Source organism: Symphodus melops (assembly GCF_947650265.1).
Source record: "Symphodus melops genome assembly, chromosome: 2".
In the NCBI taxonomy this organism is placed as follows: domain Eukaryota; kingdom Metazoa; phylum Chordata; class Actinopteri; order Labriformes; family Labridae; genus Symphodus; species Symphodus melops.
The window spans coordinates 13,295,136-13,314,792 of NC_136692.1; the positions used below are offsets into that span (position 1 = coordinate 13,295,136).

The 19,657-nt window shown below is 41.3% G+C and overlaps 2 protein-coding genes across 6 annotated transcripts in view; both read left to right on the forward strand.

Moving 5' to 3' along the window:
• Window positions 1-10,919, forward strand: part of LOC306820646 (protein sidekick-1-like) — a 190,070-nt gene extending 179,151 nt beyond the window's left edge. For 2 of the 3 annotated variants that reach the window (XM_079338554.1, XM_079338556.1), the window contains 10 exons: window positions 1,356-1,471; window positions 4,370-4,556; window positions 4,664-4,801; window positions 4,876-5,037; window positions 5,314-5,439; window positions 5,803-5,967; window positions 6,610-6,747; window positions 8,253-8,373; window positions 8,487-8,616; window positions 9,165-10,919. In XM_079338554.1, coding sequence (XP_079194680.1) covers window positions 1,356-1,471; window positions 4,370-4,556; window positions 4,664-4,801; window positions 4,876-5,037; window positions 5,314-5,439; window positions 5,803-5,967; window positions 6,610-6,747; window positions 8,253-8,373; window positions 8,487-8,616; window positions 9,165-9,470 — 1,589 coding nt within the window. In that variant the 3' untranslated portion in view covers window positions 9,471-10,919. The remainder of the gene's footprint in view (window positions 1-1,355; window positions 1,472-4,369; window positions 4,557-4,663; window positions 4,802-4,875; window positions 5,038-5,313; window positions 5,440-5,802; window positions 5,968-6,609; window positions 6,748-8,252; window positions 8,374-8,486; window positions 8,617-9,164) is intronic. The other variant, XM_079338555.1, reaches the window with a different exon arrangement.
• Window positions 10,920-12,295: 1,376 nt separating this feature from the next.
• LOC306820649 (uncharacterized protein) lies at window positions 12,296-19,336 on the forward strand. 3 transcript variants are annotated; one of them, XM_079338563.1, is made up of 3 exons: window positions 12,296-12,379; window positions 12,616-12,674; window positions 14,064-19,336. In XM_079338563.1, exon 3 carries the CDS (start codon window positions 14,202-14,204, stop codon window positions 17,586-17,588), a length of 3,387 nt encoding a protein of 1,128 aa, XP_079194689.1. In that variant the 5' UTR covers window positions 12,296-12,379; window positions 12,616-12,674; window positions 14,064-14,201; the 3' UTR covers window positions 17,589-19,336. The 3 variants fall into 3 exon arrangements, with proteins under 3 accessions (XP_079194689.1, XP_079194690.1, XP_079194688.1); XM_079338564.1 differs by lacking the exon at window positions 12,616-12,674; XM_079338562.1 differs by lacking the exon at window positions 12,296-12,379 and having other exon boundaries at window positions 12,386-12,674.
• The last annotated feature ends 321 nt before the right edge of the window (window positions 19,337-19,657 follow it).

Below are 19,657 nucleotides of genomic sequence, written 5' to 3' on the forward strand. Positions count from 1 at the left end.
GGAAGTTTTCTTCATGTGATGCAATATGACGCTTTTTGCATCACATGAAGAAAACTTTCACGCAAAGAAAAACACATTTTTTTTCGTCTCAGGGCAAAATGAGGGTTGGATTCACGACCATTCAACACTACTACCATGTTTCTAATGATACACAGCTTCATGCAAATGGGTGAAGTATCCCTTTAAGGTGTAAACCACATCTTGTGGTCTACTTCCCAGCTGTTTTCTAGAGATTTTAACAGTAATATTCAGTATTCATCAGTAGGCGATCTTCACTGAGGTGTAATTGTAAAGGATCTCTACATATTCAAGCTCACTAACTGTTACAATTTAATACAGAGTACAACATCTGCTTTTGAATAGTCTGTTTGAAATCTCTTGAATAAGTAAGTAAGAGAACTTTGAGTATGTTTTTGTTTGTTTGTTTTTGTAAAAATGCTTTTAGTGTATTTCTGTTTCGTCCCATTTCTGTCACACTGGTGGTTTTTTGTTGCTCTTGTCTCCTTCTCTTTTCTTTCTTGCTTTGTCCTGTTCACGAATCCTGTCATGCTCTCATTGCCCCTTGAGTGACATTGCCTTTGAGAGGCTGTGTTTTGTGTGTGTGAGTGTTGGTATGTTTTCGTGTGCACACTTTCGGACACATCTGAATGCCGTCAAGGGCTGCACAGGGTAGCCTCACTGAAGTGATGGCCCAACCCCTGTTTAACTTTTTACCAGAAAAAAAGTATGGAGCCATTACACAGAGTGGAATACAAATCCACTGAAGCACTCTTTCTCTGGTCTTAAACCATGATGCAAGCTCTCTCTCTCTCTCTCTCTCTCTCTCTCTCTCTCTCTCTCTCTCTCTCCTTCACACACACATCCACGCAGGTATGCACACACAAACACAAGCAGGAACTATTACCAGGCATGTCAACTCATTAACCACAATGCAGTAGAACAGATTTGCACATTGTGATAGTGTTACAAGCCCATTTTGCATTTTTTTTTCTTCTCACACTCTAACCATCAAACTAGAGCTGCATCCATATTCAAGGGGTGTGTGTAGTGTGTGCATGGCCTACATGCACACGCAGATGAGTGAGAGGTGAGGATGAACAGGGGGAAGCAAGAGAGGGAGGTAGAAAAAGGCTGCAGGGGGATGATGAAATGAGGTGATATGGCCTTTTCTTTAGCCTGAGGTGCACACAGCTGAGTGTTGGTGCATATGTGTGGTATAGTGTTGTAACAAGGTAGTGCCTCAGGCCCAGTCTAATTGGAAGGGTAGAACATATCTTCCCCACTTCCCACTCTAACATCGTGCTGCTCACATAGTCAAAGAGACACATTCTGATGAAACGCGTCTTCTTCTACAGCTCCATCGGTGGCCCCTCAGTCCATCAGAGTTTCTCCTGTGTCTCCCTCTATCCTGGAAGTGACCTGGGACACCCCACCACTCGAGACCCAGAATGGACTCATCCAAGGATACAAGGTGACAAACTGGAAAACAAACACATACACACGATTATCCCTTTTTGTAGAATTATGCAAGAGAAAAAAAAAACAGACAGTTGAAGTGTGAGCACTGCATATCAAAAATGCCCCTCTTTTTGCTCGGCTCCCTCTTCAAGTGTCCTATGGACGGCAGACAATTAGAGGAAGAATCTGAATATCCTTTAATGGTTTCTAAATCACTCCTCTGTCTGTCTCTTCCCCTCTGTCCCACCCTCTTGCTCTTAGTACTTCAAACACAAGGTTATCTGTCCTGCTTTAGATACATTGATTTCTGCTGGAGTAGAGGGGGAATTTGAGAAGAAAGAAGGGAATGTAATATTTGCACAGTGTAAGCATGAGCTGAGCAAATGATCCCTGTAGAATCCTGATAAGAGGGAGAGGATAAAGGGGCGAGCAGAGCAGACGGACACGGCAAAGGCAGTGCCAGGCATAGGGGGGTTAACGAGATTAAAACTACTGAAAAAAAATGCAAAGAAAGAAAGTTGAATGAATTTATAGGTTCTGACGTGTGTTAACACTCCTGCCCTGTTAAAGAAGAGCACAGGTGGCAGGTAGGTCTGAAGGTTGGCATCATGATTTGTGTTTTTCTGAGTCAAGGTTCCTTTAAATTCTGTGGAAGGTTTGTTAAACACACTGACAATGATGGATAAGGTGCTCAACTTGAGCTGACTTCTCACCGACACAACTGAAAGTTTTCCATTCAATTTAAACCGTTAAGAATGTTTTTCTTTATTGTTATTAATCTGAAGACGGACAAAAATAGTTCAGTCATTCCAAAAGCCTATGCTGTATAGAAGCAACTAAATGAAGATACAATGTTGTATGTATCCATGGCTCTCTTACGTCAAGACTTAAGATCTGAAATCTGCTCTTTGAAAAAGATGTCACAATTCTTTATCTTATCAAACCATGTCATAATGGTGTGTATTTATCTATGACACCCTCAGACTGTTTTCATAGACTAAGCCCTGATGTTCCCTCACTCTTATCAAACACTTCATAGATTCTCTAAACGACAGTAGAGGTGGATTATTAAATCACACATGTATGGAGTTTTTACTTCACAATGGATATGTTCGATATTAAACTAACCCTCTTCGTGCAAAAGGTTTAACATTTTGATTATAATATTTAGTCAATGGATGACTTCATCTGTATCTCATTATTGTAAGAGCATGTGGGAAGACAAAATGGAATAATGCTGCCCTCAAGTGTCACCATTAGCTGCTGCCTTCCAAATTGAAAGGAGTAATATAGCTGACGGGGCTTTGTAGTGCTTCCTGTTAGGAATAATGACCAAATGGACCTCTTTCCGAAAGAACTCTTTGCTGTTTTTTACTTTGTAAACCAAACTGCAAACACACAAATAACGTTGAATACAGTTTACCGGAATCATTGACTGAAAACATAAAACAACATAAATCTCTTTCAACATCAACCACTGCCAAAGATCTGGAAACATTTTTGAAACATCCCTGCCGACTTAGAGTACACACTGGACCCATATTCAGCTTTTCTCTGATTGATCCTTTGTTAACAGGCTACCTTGTTAGCTTTTCTCATTTTAATGCATACATCACCTCTGTGACCTCTCTTGGAGTGGATCTGATATGGCTGTATATGTGGGGAAAGCGAGCCTATAGCTGGGTTCTCAGCTGTTGTGCCAGACAGTTAAAGGTGAAAATATTTAGTCTAAATTCTGCCTGGGATTACTCGAAAGATTTAAAGCAAGTAGAAGAATTTGTGAAGAAAATCACTTTGGATATCCCCTTCGAGTACCGCAAAGAGCAGATGGCAAGCTGTGATGAGACTACTTTTCATACATATATACAGTATATATATATATATATATATATATATATATATATATATATATATATATAATTATTATATGTTTTCCCCTCATTATTCACAGCCTGTTTCATTTTGAGTGTGTGACCTGAGTGTCTGTATGAAAGTCAAACATTCAGGATTTCTAGAATACTAAAGTAACATATTTCTCGTCTCACCCAAGATCAAATTAAACTTAGAGTAAATTGGTCTTTCTACTTGGCCATGTGACCACAGAGAGAATATTTCTCAATTAAAAATGAATGCAGAGTGTGAACTTTAAAGCTGCTTCTCTGAGAATTGAATATGTTTTATTGTGATAGAGGCATTATGTCATGATACTGGATGAAATAATCTCATGGCCTTTGTTCTTTAAAGCTGACAGAGACCACAGTAGCCTGTTATGTCTTAATCACTGAATGATGTCATTATGGAGGATGTATATACCAGGGCAGGGGAGAGGCTTCTTCTGTCTGCATGAGGTGTTCAATGGTTCATACACTGACCAAATTCCTACCAATGATCCTACATTTGTCACTTAAATTGGTTCAGCTGATATCTTTATTGGATCTTTGTTCAATCTGTATAGATAGCTATAGATATACACATTTATTGAGTTGAACCTTTAAGTGCAGTGATCAAACACTGTAAAAGATATATAGTATAAGACAAGGTGGTCACTCGTCTTGAAAGTAACTGTTCATGTAACTGTAAGTGCATCAATGCTCGACCCTTAGTTATAATATTTGTTTTAATTCATGAGCAAGAAAACCTTTGTATTAATGTTCAAAGAAACTTTGGCATAGAATAAAGAAGCATTTGTTCCGTTGTTCATTGTTCAATACCAACCAAACCAACATTGTAAAGGAGCACTTTAAAAAAAACGAAATGGATCGACTAGGAGAGCTCAGAACAAATGGACAGAAAGTAAATACAATATGTAGTTGGCAGAAATGAAGTGAGTGAGAGGAGAAAACGGGAGCGGAGGGAGTAGTTAGAAGAAAAACAGAGCAGCAGTTGTTGACAATGTTTTCCTGTGTTGCAGGTCCATTACTGGGAGAGAGAAAAGCAGAACCAGAGCGAGAAGGTCAAAGTGATTTTTGTCCCAGACACCAGTGTGCACCTCACTAACTTGACCAGCTACACACCTTACCTGGTCACTCTGACGGCCTTTAACACGGCCGGCGACGGCCCACCCAGTGACCCCCGTGGGGCCCGCACCATGCAGAGTGGTATGGATTACAAGTCCTTAAAGCCAAAAATACAACTATCATGTTATGAACTTTTAATGGACTATGTTACTTTATAATTCCTTTAATAACCTCTATGTGTCCCACAGCTCCCAGCCAGCCAAGCTTCCTCTCCTTCTCAGAGGTGACAGGAGTAAGTGTCAATGTTTCCTGGGGGGCTCCTCTCACTCCTAATGGACAACTGGAAGGCTACAGGGTCAACTACCAACCTACTGCTCCCATACAAGGTATGCACACACATCCTGTATACACACAAACACCTGTTAAGATGTTCTCTGACATTTCTCTTTTCTGCGAGCAGGAGTGAATAAAGTTGTGACAGTGGATGTGAGGGGCAGCTGGCAGCGCTGGCTGAAGGTTCGAGACCTGATCAAAGGAGCAACATACATGTTCAGTGTTCAGGCTCTCACTGTCAGCTATGGACCGCCCATACAGGCGAACCTCACTGCTCAGCCTGTGCAAGGTAGGCATGACTTTACTTCTGTGAATGTGATTATTTTTTCAACTTATTTAATACACTAATCATGTTGTGGATAAAGATGTTATCACAGATATCCTGACCCACAACATAAGAAGAAAACAAATACCCGTCACAATTATTTGGGGATGACATCTGTAAAAGTCTTGCTTTGTCTCAATTTGACCATCAGCTCAAAGAAATCCAAAAATGTTATTTCTTCATGTCATGAACAATGACCATCAGTATTTCTTGTCACACTCTCACTGTCTGACACTGCAGGCTCTCCTGGCTCTCCAATGGAAATGTCCATCACTAAGACATCATCTGAGCTCACCCTCCACTGGACAGAGGGAGATATGGGTGCAGCACAAATCACTGGATATGTCATTGAGGCTCGTCCCTCAGGTAAGCTCAAACACAGTTCATCCACTTACCTTTTCATCGTGTGCACTGTTTCCTTCTATTAAAGAAGGGGAGGGGACGTGCTCTCCCGCACTAAACCTCTCTGAACTGACCCAAAGTGAGTCTGTTTGAACACTCTGCAGGACAGATTGTAAAACTCTAACAGTACTGATCATCTGCATCACATCCTGATCATTATTGATATACACAATGCAGTTCCACATTTGAAAGGGAATAATTCTCCACTGAAGCACTCTTTCTCTGGTCTTAAACCATGACGCAAGCTCTCTCTCTCTCTCTCTCTCTCTCTCTCTCTCTCTCTCTCTCTCTCTCTCTCTCTCTCTCTCTCTCTCTCTCTCTCTGCAGATGAAGGAGTGTGGGATTCCTTTATCAGACTCCTCCCTCCTGGCAGCAGGTCTGTTTCAGTGCCTTTAGAGCGCCTGAGATCGGGGATCAGCTATGAGTTCAGAGTCATCGCTGTTAATCGCTATGGTTACGGACAGCCAAGCACACCCTCTGCAGCTCTTGCTGGTATACACATGCACAGACACACACACACACACACACACACTCTCCCTCTCTCTGAGAGAACTGATTTGTTTTTGGCTGAATCTCAAATTAGTCGGAAATGCCCAGAAAAGTTACTTTGATCGTTGATTTTTCTCTTCAGTCTGCTGCCATCTAGAGGCAGAATCTTACTGCGCAATCAAAAGAAATGTCTCTGTTATGTTTAATACTTTTATTAAATCATGACGAGTTAGCTTATTCTGGGGGAATAAATGACATAAAGGAATTTTAAACTTTGATATGACACTAGAAAAAATCAAACCATATTGATACCAAAAGCAGGTCTTAGACATCCAATATTGGTTCATTTCTTGTTTCCAGTTACCAAAAATTGCAAGCGAAGTCATGCAAACTGTCTAAATTGCTCAAATACATTGGTGAAAAAATGTTGCCCATCTATTTGTAAGCTACTCTTCTCTTTATTTACAAAGAAATAAATAAATGCAACTTTTAGATTTTTATAAGACACCAAAAACACAAAAAATCAGTCTTCAAATATTTGCTGACCCATGAATTTGAAACGACAACCACTGCTCTCACTCCATTACGGATTAAAAACATGATTGAATGTGTTCCTACTCTTCTCTCCCTCCTGACTTTCTGCAGCTCTGTCAGAGCGTCCGTTCTATGAGGAGTGGTGGTTCCTGCTGGTCATGGCTCTGGTTGGACTCATCCTCATTCTGGTCCTGGTCTTCATGTTGCTGCTGCATGGACACAGCACCAAGTACAAGGCTTGTGGCACGGGTGTGTGTTATTATTATCTATCTAATTAAGAAAAGGAATGCTTTTTCTTCTTAGTGTCATCATCATAAAAGACCCGCCCACACAGCCGCCACAGATTTATAGCACTGTATGCCTTGTGGTTCTGAAAAGTTGAGACACACTTGACTAAACTTATAATAGCTGTAGAGTGAAATTGCCTACAGCAGTCTTGGTCCTTTGGGATTTTTACCTGTAAGGCTTCATGAGAGAGGAAAACAAGGTTAGCCTTCAAGGCAAATAGCACCCTGAAGAATCTCCAGAAAAGTTATCTCCCGAAAGCCCTGAATCGCTTTAGATAAATGCTTAAAAATGGGCTTTTCAATTTAACTATTCCATCTGTACAATTCTTGTAAACACCAAATATCAGGAAGGCCTTGAGGGAATTCCTGTCAATTTGACAAGCATATCCATTTGGACTTTAGAAGAAAAGTCCAAAAAAGAGTATGACCTTAATGAGCTTCACAGGGTAAGTCATTAGAGTCAGCTGTCAGAAACTCCAGGCGTCAGTGTCTTAATAATAATAATAATAATAATTTACACTTTATTAATCCCACGAGGGGAAATTCGGTTTTTTACACTCTGTCTAACACACACATAGGCCGAGATACACACTCATACACAAACAGGGTTCTAGTGACATGCATTAATGGAGAGGTCTCAGAGTGAGGGGACTGCCCACAGCGGGCGCTCCAGAGCAGTTTTGGGGTTCGGTGCCTTGCTCAGGGGCACCTCGGCAGTGCTCAGGAAATGGACTGGCACCTCTCCAGCTACCAGACCAGTTTCCGGACTTGGTCCGTGCTGGGACTTGAACCGGCGACCCTCCGGTTCCCAACCCAAGTCCCTACAGACTGAGCTACTGCCGCCCCAAAAAGAACTCAACAATATTAGTGATAAACGCCTTCCTCCTCAGGACATGAAAATACTTTTGTGGGGGGACGTTTATCCCAGCCTCTCTTCTAAAGCGTTCCTCCTGGTTTTATCAGTGTCTCCTCCTCTCAGGCTTCGAGTGATGTCCTGATGTCCTCAGTTGTAACTGCAGCAGTGCACTGACCGCCATTTTTGTGTGTGTGTGTGTGTGTGTGTGTGTGTGTGTGTGTGTGTGTGTGTGTGTGTGTGTGTGTGCACATGACAACATCTGTAATTCAAGGTTAGCACTTACACGTGCAGGTTACATCAGGACAGCTGTTAATCAGAGCTGCCAGGGAAACCTTGGCACAACCTCTGGGCAGTGAGCCGATGAAACACCATGAGGAGGCGCTGCAGCAGGCAGGGTGATTGAACGAACACAAATAAGAGGAGAGAATGATCAGGATGCAGGGAACAACAGAAAATAAGATGTTTTAACGTTTTGTCTCGATTTATGGTTGTTGGCGAATAAATTAAAAGATGCCACAGTATGCTTTCTGCTTTCATTTGCCTTTCATTGTCACAAAAACATGCTCTCGATTTTGATTTTGCTCTGAAAGCATTATTTTGTTTTCCTCCAGCAAAGCACCTGTCTACAGCAGAGGAGTCAGTGACGCTGGACAATGGAGGGTTCACGGCTCTGGAGCTCAACAGCAGAACTCTCAACACCAAGAACTCCTTCCTGAAAAAGAATGGCACCAGGTGTGTACACTCTCATCCACTCACAAAGACACACACCCATCTTTGTTGAGCACACTTGTATTTATTTAGATGTTACATTGTTAATGTGTGTGTGTGTGTGTGTGTGTGTTCAGGTCTCCTCCCAGGCCGAGTCCAGGAGTTCTTCACTACTCTGACGAAGACATTTGTAACAACTATAACGGAGCTGCGCTGACGGAGAGCACCACACTCACTGAGAAACCAACTGAGGTCTCTGAGTCTGAGGTAGCTCTCTCTCTCTCTCTCTCTCTCTCTCTCTCTCTCTCTCTCTCTCTCTCTGTCTGTCTCTCTTCATTTATTGGCCTGCTGTCAATGGGTCATATGGTAGTTTATGTATTGGAGAAATGTCATATAACTGTTAAAAAAAAAAAAGATTAACTTAAACACACTACAAACATGACATATGCCTTTGAAGGCTGATCATGTAACATTAATGTCCACATCTTAGACATGTTTCACCTCCAAAATAACAATTCCATTTTAGCAACAGCTAAATAATAATCAGCTACATTTTACTTGGTGTAACTGTTTGACCACAAACTTTTGATTATTTTGAAATGTATCAAAGAGAAAAATAAAGTCAGTTCAATCTTGCATTCACACTCATTTGTGGAAGTTATTTAAACAGTCCAGTCATACATATTGTGAATGTTAAGTCAATATTAAGTAGAACTGGAGTTTTTTATGATGTGATGTAAGCCAGAAAAGGGAAATGTCGAGAATGTGAAAATGTTGGGTGAAATATTAACAAAAAAATGTGTTTGCATCCCCAGTTAACAGACAGCGACTATGAAGACGAGCAGCCCAAACACTCGTTTGTCAACCACTACATGAGTGACCCCACCTACTACAACTCGTGGAAGCGGCAGCCCAAAGGCCTTAAAGCTGTTAGCAATCCTTTTCCTTACGAGGAGTGTGCCACTGCAGACACAGAGCCCTACTACCAGACAGTGGTCACCCAGCACAGCACAGGTGGTGCGTACACACCCACAGGGCAGCCTGCGCACACACATGTCAACCCTAACACCAACCCGCCGGGATCCCGTACGCCTGTGACAGGATTCTCTTCCTTTGTTTGACTGTGGAGACATAATCTGCACAAATGTAAACACACATGTACACGAAATGAAGGATGGAGGGCCGGTGTGTGTCTGAACTAGAGGAGAGGAAACTTGTAGTGGGGGGGGGGGACAAGGTGGGGGAGACGTGGGACGGACTGGTCACAAAACAGCCCTGAAGGCCCCAAAGACTAAACCTACACTTCTCACTTGCCTTCTCCCCTTGTTCACTAAGATCCTCACTGTGTCGTAGAGCGAGTGTGAGTCGCTCTCCTACTCTTTTACGACTCTGTGTCACTGTGCTCACACACAATTACTCTTACACTCACCAGAAATCATGCCTGTTCCAGAGACTTGCCATGGAGAGCTTAAAGCTTGGACTACTTCAGTCTTTTTGTGTCAATGTCGAAGAGAGAATCCAACCTCGAGCAGGTGGAACCTGAAACTACTGCACAATGCTTCATCCTTTCTGTATTTACACTGAAGTGCACAAACTCACAGACACGCCCTCGGGCCTATCAGAAGAGATGAACTTTAAGGATGAGGAGGATTATTAAAAGACACAAAGGAGAGCAACTTTCGTCGACAGACTGGTTCTTGTGCACACACAGAGATGTCAGCTTTAAAAAAAAAAACACCACACAGGAAAAAAAATAAAAAGATAACAATCAATAATCAGTTTATTTGAACTTGATCCTGGATGGAGCACGAGTGAGACAGGAGGGTTCTCACAGTTTAAGGCACTCTCAGTGAGAGTGGTTTCTGAAAGCAATGTGATATTTAAGGTAGAAATATATGAAAAACAATTTTTTTTACTGTCTACTGCCTGTTGTCAGCGTCACTTAATCCACGGCCTCCCAAGCCATAAAACTTGCACTGAGCCCAATCCCACACATTTCATTTTAATCCTGTCCAAATTTCATTTTTTACAAGTTTGAATGTGTGTTTGAGTCTGACATGTGTTCATCTCTCTATTGTTCACTGCAAAGAAAAGTGTGCCATTGTATGTCGGTTTGTATTTTTAAGATGGATTTTGTACAGGGAAACCCTTTCTACGTGTGTGCTGTTGTGGTTAGTTTGACCATGTTTTTTGTAATTCAAAGGAAATATTAGGAAAACTGCATTGGAGGAAGTCGTCAGCTACACTGTCTAATAAGAGTGGAAAAGATGAAGAGAAGATTGTTAAACATTAATAATCATCAGCAGCAGCAGTGAAGTGATTGTGAAGCAGCATAACAGTATATTTTAAGATCATTTCTTGTTTGAACTGAGTGAGTGAACGTTTAACCATAGAGCCCTTTAGTCTGCATCCAAGCCGACACGTGTACTTTGTACCTCTCTTCAAGTGCACACAGAAGTCATTGTACATTTTTTTCTCATGTATAATTTAAAAATTCTCCTTCCTCACTCTGTCAAACTTTGTTTGGAGTTTCATACAGTGAGTGAATAAATGGTCATTGTTTAACAGGGTGTCTTTGTTTTTATGTAACTTTTATTTAAATAGGTTTCTGACCTATTGAGATCAAGATCGCAGTATTTCAGTATTTAAGAGCCTCTTTGAGACTTAGGTTGATTTTCCTTGAATAAAATCCTGCATTTAGGAAAATGGCCTTTAGTTGAATTATTGAATATTGTGTAAGAGATAACTCAAAGTGCAAACTCCTAAAAAACTGCCACGTTATATTAAATAAAGGGTGTGTTTACCTAAAGTACAAAAGGGATTTTATGTGTAATATACCTTTTTTTTTTAGCTTTTATTGTTTGTTTGTTTTCCTGATATTTCTGCCTCTGCTATAATAAAATAGAGGTAAACTGAAAATAGTTGATTGAAATAGTTGGTGCAGTTAAACAGCTTTTAGATGTCAATCATTGCTTTAATTGATTATGCGGCAGCAAAACAAAAGCAGAATTTGTACACAAATAAATGCATGGTTTCAAATAGATTCTGGATTTAAAAAAAGTCAACTGCAAAGTTTAAAAATAGCTTAAATCATACAAAATAATGAATGAAAATATAAAATACTTTAAAAAAATACTAAAATGTTACATGGGGATCTTACTCGTTATAAACATGGAGAATAAGAGGAGTATGGGATAAAAAAAATCAGAACAATTTTTTATATTAAAGCCCTACCACTAGTGTTTGTGCTGTATGTGGACTGGGACAAAATGTATTCATATTCAATTGTTAACAGGACTTCTTAGCCCAATCATCATGTTGCTAATCAATTGATCTTGAAGGTAATTAGACTGAATGTGAGAGTTTGATATATTTTCTTTTAACAGCTCGTTCTGTCCATGCAATCTGATTGCAAAATAGGCATTACAACATCACCAGGACTTTTAACAATAAGTATTACTCCTCTCAAGCAAGGAATTCTGAATACGTTTTTCAATAAAATTAACATTTATAGCTGACAGTGTGTTTATTGATTGATCAATCTCATACCTCCGAATCACACAACAGACTTCAATTTCATGGGTTTCATGACAAAGAAATTTCTTTTAACTTACAAGTAAAGGTTTATACTACAAATAGCTCTGCTCTGTGGTAACCATGGGCATGAACAGAGTAGCAAGAGTGCAGTAGATAACAATGTTATCGTTGCTTGGCAACAGTCTAGTTCCAGCTCGTGGAAGTAGTTGAGTTGGTGGAGTTACAAAAATAATCTGTTGTAGGTTTTTTAATTTGTTCCATTATTTACTGTTGTATAAAAGTAATATCACACTCAAGGTTGATATGTAGGCTACTGACGATATTCAGAGCAACATCACTCTGTGTCGTGTGATATTGCTCGGCCTATGATTATCAACCATAGACTGTAAAAATAAATTATCAATTATCAATTATCAACGTACTGCTAATTTCAACAGGGGTTTGGTTGAATGGCCGCTGTAATTTGTTTCCCAACCAGCATGGGGCGCTGTAGGTCGTTATTAAAAATAAACATACACAGGGAATTATAATGTGCAGAAGAAGAACAGTCAGCATGGCGGATATGTTTTCCACTTCATGCTTTGCCTTTCAATGTTTTGGAGTCATATCTTAACGTTTAAAACACAAGAATCGAAACGACATGAAGGTTAAAACATCGCGCAGCTGTATCTGCACATCATATCGTCTCTTTTTGCTCCACACGGCTCTTAAATGAGGCTGCCGTTACAGAGCTGGCTAACGTTAGCTTCTACCTGGACTCGTCGTGACTTGTGACCCACTTTGGTTTGGTGAGTTTTGTCTTATTACAAGTCATCTTGATAATACTGTGACTTAGCTGTGCCATGAAATATTAACTTAGAAAATGTGGGTTCATCGTCGCTGAGATAAGACGGCTTGTGACCGTCAGCACAACTATGTGGTCGTAATTGTGTCATTTTCAGTTTACTGTGATTCTTTTTTTGTGTATACAATCTTAAATCATTGTATTGTATGCAATATTATTGGACGTGGCGAAACAAAAGCCTCCAAACAACAGTTCAAACCTGGCTTTGAAACGTGAATTCCTGACCCTCCTCAGTGGCCCCCAAACCCCTGACAGGGGCCCCCAACCCTCCTGACAGGAGCCCCCCAACCCTCCTGACAGGGCCCCACCCCCCTGACAGGAGCCCCCCAACCCTCCTGACAGGGCCCCACCCCCCTGACAGGAGCCCCCCAACCCTCCTGACAGGGCCCCACCCCCCTGACAGGGGCCCCAATCTCAATACTGTGGCGGTAACACTCAGAGGTTATATTGAAAAGCTGCAATACTTAAATACAAAAGTCCTGTTTTCTTCTTTATGTGAGGGTAGGTTTCGACATGGCTTTTATTAACCTTTAGTTTAGGAAAGGTGTTTTAATGCTGTCCCTCTCCTTCTTACCTCAAGAGTTAAATGAAAACGTCTTTTGACAGGGCACTGTTCTGTTTGTTTCGGATGGTTTAAGTTTTTGTCAATGTTGTGTCTTCCTCTCAACATGATCACACCTCACGGTTTAATATACCAGGTTGTTAGTTTCTGCAAAAGTGGTAAACGGTTCCACACAATTGTCTTGTTTTAGTGAGTTTTTGTTTGGAAAGTATCTCTAATTGCAGTCGTTTCCTAAAATTTAATTTAATGAATATTTAATGTGGTACAACAGAAAGTGATTACTAAAAAAATTGAGCCTGAAATGTGTGTATCTGTTTGTTTGTTTTTTTAAAGACAAACTACAATGACAGCACAACACATTACATACAATACAGATACACAACACAACACAAAAACACTTTGCCAGAGAGATTACAAATTATGTTACAGAAATATGGTGTAATACTAGATACAAAGAGAAACATTGTTGCTGTTTTGTACAAGGTTTTCTTCCTCTTTCATTCCCTTTTCCGTGTATATTCAAACTGATTTGAAAATTGGTAAACAGTTCCACACAATTGTCTGGTTTTAGTGAGTTTTTGTTTTGAAAGTATCTCTAATTGCAGTTGTTTCATACTATTTAGAAACTGTAGTTTTTAAAGAATTGCATTACTTTTAGTTAGGTGTGCCTTTTTAAACTGTAAATTAAATGTTTATTGTGGTGCAACAGCAAGTGATTACCAAAAAAATTGAGCCTAAAATGTATTTTTGTTTTTCTCCCAGTTTTCCTAGATTGACTGAGAGTGAGATGAAACATTGGAAGCCTGAACACAAACCAACATGGGTGACATCTTAAGTCAGTGACTCTGAGCCCAGCTAAAGGAGAAAAACATTCAGCCTTAGTGTCAAAAAACACACCAAAAACTCACGATGGGGGAAGTGATCGTTGACGTCAATGATGAAGTGGCAAAACAAGACGTCTCCTTGGAGCCTCTGCCAGAACCACTACTAATAATCCTGTCCCCACCTCCACCTTTCTTAGCTGTGCAGGGAAACCCCTCTATGTCTTGGCACAAGTGGCTTAAAGCTTTTGAACACTATGTTGAAGCGCTCAACGAACACGAGCTCAGTGACTCCAGTAAATGCTTGCTCTTGCAGAACTGCCTCGGTCCGGAGGGTCAGCGTATATTTACAACACTGATCCAAAGTGAAACTGTGTATGCAGAGGCCGTTTCAGCGCTGACTGCTCACTTCAGCTCTGATCAGACCTCTCAGATGTATCGTCTCAAATTTCACCAGAGGGCTCAGGCCCCCGAAGAGACCGTTGATCAGTTTGTGTCTGCGTTAGAAGAGCTGCTGAGGCCGTGCAACGTTGAAGACTCACAAGAACAATGTATCCTGGATCAGCTGATCAAGAAAACACACTGCCCTCTGCTCAAAGAGAGGCTGCTGTTGGAGAGGGCGACGCTGACCTTGCATAGAGCACTAGTCATTGGTAAAGAGGTCGAGTCTGACAAAAGTGAACTGTTCGGTATTCACGAGGTCAGCGTGGACATCGAAGACGATTTCGATCCCCCGGTTCAAAAAAAGGCCAAAAGAGGACGACCTCGGAAAGGGGAGAGAAGGGCAAAAATTAAAACTGAATCACTCTTGACTAAAATCAAACCAAGGCCATCGAGATGCAAAGACGACTATTATTACATGGATGATACGCTGTATCATAGTGGCACTGAGGACGAACATTTTAATAATGGTGATAAGAGGAATTTGGCTTGTGATATATCCAGTAATACAACAGTCAGTGTTGGTGTCGGAGATGCGTTTGACCCTCCTGTTCAAAAAAAGGCCAAAAGGGGTCGACCTCGAAAAGAAGAGAGGCGGGCAAATAGTAAAACTGAACCATGTACGTCTAAAATCTCACCAAGACCATCAAGATACAAAGACAGTTATTATTACATGAACGATACGCTGTATTACAGCGACAATGTGCAAGACCGTTCGAAGAAGACTGATGAGACTAATCGGACTTGTGATAAACACAGTAATACCACGGAAGAGGATGATTCAGCCGTGTCAGTGTCGCAGAGGATGGAAGAGGACGTTTCTGAAAAAGCAAGCGATGACGTTGATGAAGATGACGACGACGATGATGAAGAAGACGAAGACTTTGTCACGTCTGTGACTAAACTGAAAGGTCCCTACTGTCCCATTTGTGACAACAGACGCTTCAGAGACGCACACAAGCTCGCCCGACACATGCGGACGCACACCAAGGAGAAACCATTCAACTGCCCCGTCTGTGCGACCACTTTCAGCCAGTCGTATCACATGACGCGACACATGAGGAACCAGCACAGTGCAGGCCCTCACATCTGCTCCACATGTGGGAAAAGTTTAGAGACCTACTCGGAGCTGCAGAGTCACAAAAGAACACACGGACCAAGAGTTCAGTCGTGTCCCGTTTGTCATGAAGAGTTTACAAAGGAAGGAGCGTATTTTACTCATTTGTTATCACACAGCAAAGATCAGTCAAACCAGATAGAGGGACAGAAGTCCCAGGAAAGTGATGAGATGAATGATGGTGAAATAACCCAATCATCGGCGGGAGAATATCATGACAGTGATGCTGGCAATGATGATGTTCCTGAGATTACCGATGACATTTGTCACAGTGACTCTCAGGAAAAAGAGCCTGAAGTTATGTTTAAGACTGAAAATGAGGACACACATGAAGCTGAATCTGAAGACAGAGATGCAGACAAAGAAAAAGTCACGACTAAGACAAAATCCAAGGAGCACGTCTGTCCCCTGTGTCCCAACAGACGATTCCGGGGCTCAAACAAACTTGCCAGACACATGAGAACTCACACCAAGGAGAAACCGTTCAGCTGCCCAGTCTGCTCTTTGACCTTCAGCCAGTCCTACCACATGACCAGACATCTAAGGAACAAGCACGACCTCGGCCAGTACATCTGTCCTAAATGTGGGAAGAGTTTAAGTAGCTGGCTTGAACTGAAAGCACACAAGAGAACTCACGCTGTCGAAGGCCTAACGTGTCTCGCTTGTGATAAACAATTCAAGGACAAGTCTGCGCTTGTGAGTCATCTCAAAATACACAAGAAAATTAATAACCCTCGAAGCCTTGTCTGTGCCGACTGCGGGAAAGTATTTGGTAGAATGTATCATTTGAAAAGACACATAATGAGCCATCGCAAAGCGTCGAATAGCGAGTGTTACACGTGTCCCGATTGTCAGAAGACTTTTGCTTTCCCAGAAGACCTCAACAAACACTTGGAGGTTCACGTAAAAGAAAACAGTGGGACTTGTCCAAAATGTGACAAAAAGTTCAGTAGTCCTGAAGAGCTTGAGGCGCACATGGGGGTTCATGAAAAGACGTACACATGCAACACTTGTGGTAAGAAGTTCAAGGTGGAGTATGCGCTGAAAAAGCATGAGCAGGCCCACCAGAACGAGCAGTACTACTGCTCACTGTGCCGTAAACGCTTCATCAAACTGTCTCACTATAAAAGGCATATCATGGTCCACGACAGACGAGAGTCCAGATGTCCACACTGTGACAGCGTCTTTCTACAGCTTACAGCTTTTAAGTATCACCTGCGGACTCATACGGAAGAAAGACCTTACCAGTGCACCTGTTGTATTGAGACCTTTGAGGAGAAGGAAGATCTAGAGCAACACTGCCTCAAACACAGGAAATTCAAGAAGCAGCGGCCATACTCGTGCACTCGGTGTGACAGTGCCTTCACTTCTCTGATTGAGCTGACAGACCACATGATCTCACACGAGGGCGAGCAGCCGCTGAACTGCCCCATCTGCGGCAAGACCTTCCTGAACAAGAACAAGTTGGATAAGCACCTGAGCATCCACACAGGAGAGAGACCCCACCTCTGCTCCATCTGCGGCAACGGCTTCCCCTCGGCTGCCAGCCTCAAGCTGCACGCCCACATCCACACCGGGGAGAAACCCTTCCAGTGCTCACAGTGCAACAAGACCTTCAGGTCATCCAGCGGGCTGCGGCTGCACAGCAGGCAGCACTTGGAGGTGCGTCCTAGTTACGAGTGTCCAGAGTGTGGCAGGACTTACGGCCGCATGACGGAGCTGAAAATGCACCAGCGCTATCACACGGGGGACAAACCGTACGCCTGCACGTGCTGCAGCAAACGCTTCATTAGCAAAGACAAACTGAATGTTCACATGAGGATACACACAGGGGAGAGGCCGTATTCCTGCCCCCACTGTGGACAGACCTTCACTCAGACTGGGGACAGAAACAGACACATCAGTAAATTCCACTAGTAAGATTCTGTAGTAACAGAAGCTTTTGTTGCTTCTGAATGATTGTACCGCTGGTTTTTGCATGTTTGTAGGGCTTTCCAAACTGACCAGCACCGCCTGGTTTATTATCTCTTCTTGATTAGTTAATACTTTAAGGTGTTGACTTTAACTGAGCACACATAAAGACTAATTGAGTTGAGCGTCAGACTCGTTTTTTGTATTGACTGTTAAAACAAAGATACACAAGAATGAGCAGAAATCAAATGTATCTTGACATACAGTATATATAATTGAGTAATGACATTTAAAAAGAAAAGACTGAAGTCGAACTCCCTCTAACTTACTCGTTCTTAGCTCTTTGTTTACACAGTCTTGATGACGCTTCCTTTAGGTTGTTTATGTCACTCAGAGGTTCAAACCTGTTTCATGTTTGTTTGTTTTTTAAGCAACCCAGCAAGTTCAAATGCAAATGTACTGGACCCTCTAATAGTTTGAGATTATACCGTTAAAGCCTAAGGTCTCACGCCAGGGTCTTCTTTTCAACAAGAAAACAACAGCAGCAGGCAGCCGCCTGGAGAAAAAAAGTGCAGCCCCCAGCGTCTTTTTTCAAGCGCTCCACCTTTGTGCAGTGTAAAATAATTTACATTTCAGAAAGCCAATGTTAATGTCACCTGCATTTTTTCTAAATATGATATTCCTCTAGTTTTCTCTACTACGGGTCTTGTCTTGTAGCCACATCTCTCTGCTCTGTGTTTGATTTGGAAATAAACAATCAGAATTCAAAAGGTACAGTAAAAAAAAATAACAGCAGTGTTCGTCATACAGCTGACATGTCGACAGATTTTTTTGATAGAGACAAGACAGATGTGTCATTCTTTTCCTCTCGGAGCACATGCAAGCATTCCCAAAGGGCACAGCCAGCTTTTTTTCTGCCTGGAAAATGCTCGGTGTGCACAGACCCTAATATGTGCTGATTGTGACAGTGTTGGACAGAAAGTATCATTTGTTTGTTTTTCACAAGTTTTGCAAGAAAAAAAAAAAATAAGATGAAAGTTAAATCCATAAAACGCAGCCTACCATAAACCATAAAAATTCCATAAAATTTAATTATGATATTTTTTGGTTTAAAACAATATATGATAAAATGAGTAGGCCAATGATGCACAACAAACAATTGTGCATTTAGGGATGGTCTGATATGAAAGGCTGCTCGATGCAGGAAACGATCAAACTTCCTTTACTTCCCTGGCTTTATGGTAAACAGCTCATGAATGTGGAGCTTTTGGGAGCATATTTCTCCTCTATGGATATTAAGAACATGTGAGAAAATCACTGATTTTATCTGTGAGTGTGAGTTTTCAATGTCATTCAATCATTTTGTCACTGCTGTGCTGTTTTTTTGTAAGCGTCAGAGCAGGACTCTTAAATGTCATTGCATCAACATAATGTATTTTCTCCCTCACTCCTGTGCCTGACTCACCCTCGATACAAATATTGCACACTAAAACTTGCCACACTAACAGATTGAGATCTGAACTAAATTCTTGCCTTGTAGATTGGTTGACCTCAATTGAGTCTGCTGGTAAACATGTACATGTACATGATCTCTTTAAAGACACTTTGAGGTATTCATATGTGAGTTATCCTCACTATCACAGTATGTGACATATTGTACTTTTAATTTTTTAAGACTGTTTAAGCTTTACTGTAACTGAGCGTTTTGTACTTGTACATAAAAAATGCCATACAAATAAAACTATTACTCGTGTAACGAGTTTTAATGAACAAAGTTTGTCAATAATAAACGTATAGCTACTCAGAAAAGGTGAAATGCTCGTCTATAAGGTTAAAACTAAATCAAACAAACTGAAAGCTATTAGTACATGTAAATCTTAATTATTGGCTGCTTCATGTGTCATTCCATATTTTATTAAGGTCTGATTACATGCAGTCCACATGAGGGTGCTGCTGGCTCTAAAAGTGTGTCATATTTTGTCAAGAGGACATTTCTAGCGTTTGAAGTTTGTCATGTACCTCAGAGGTAAATAGTGCAAGTAAATGTAATGATAGCTACAGACAAGTTACCCAGC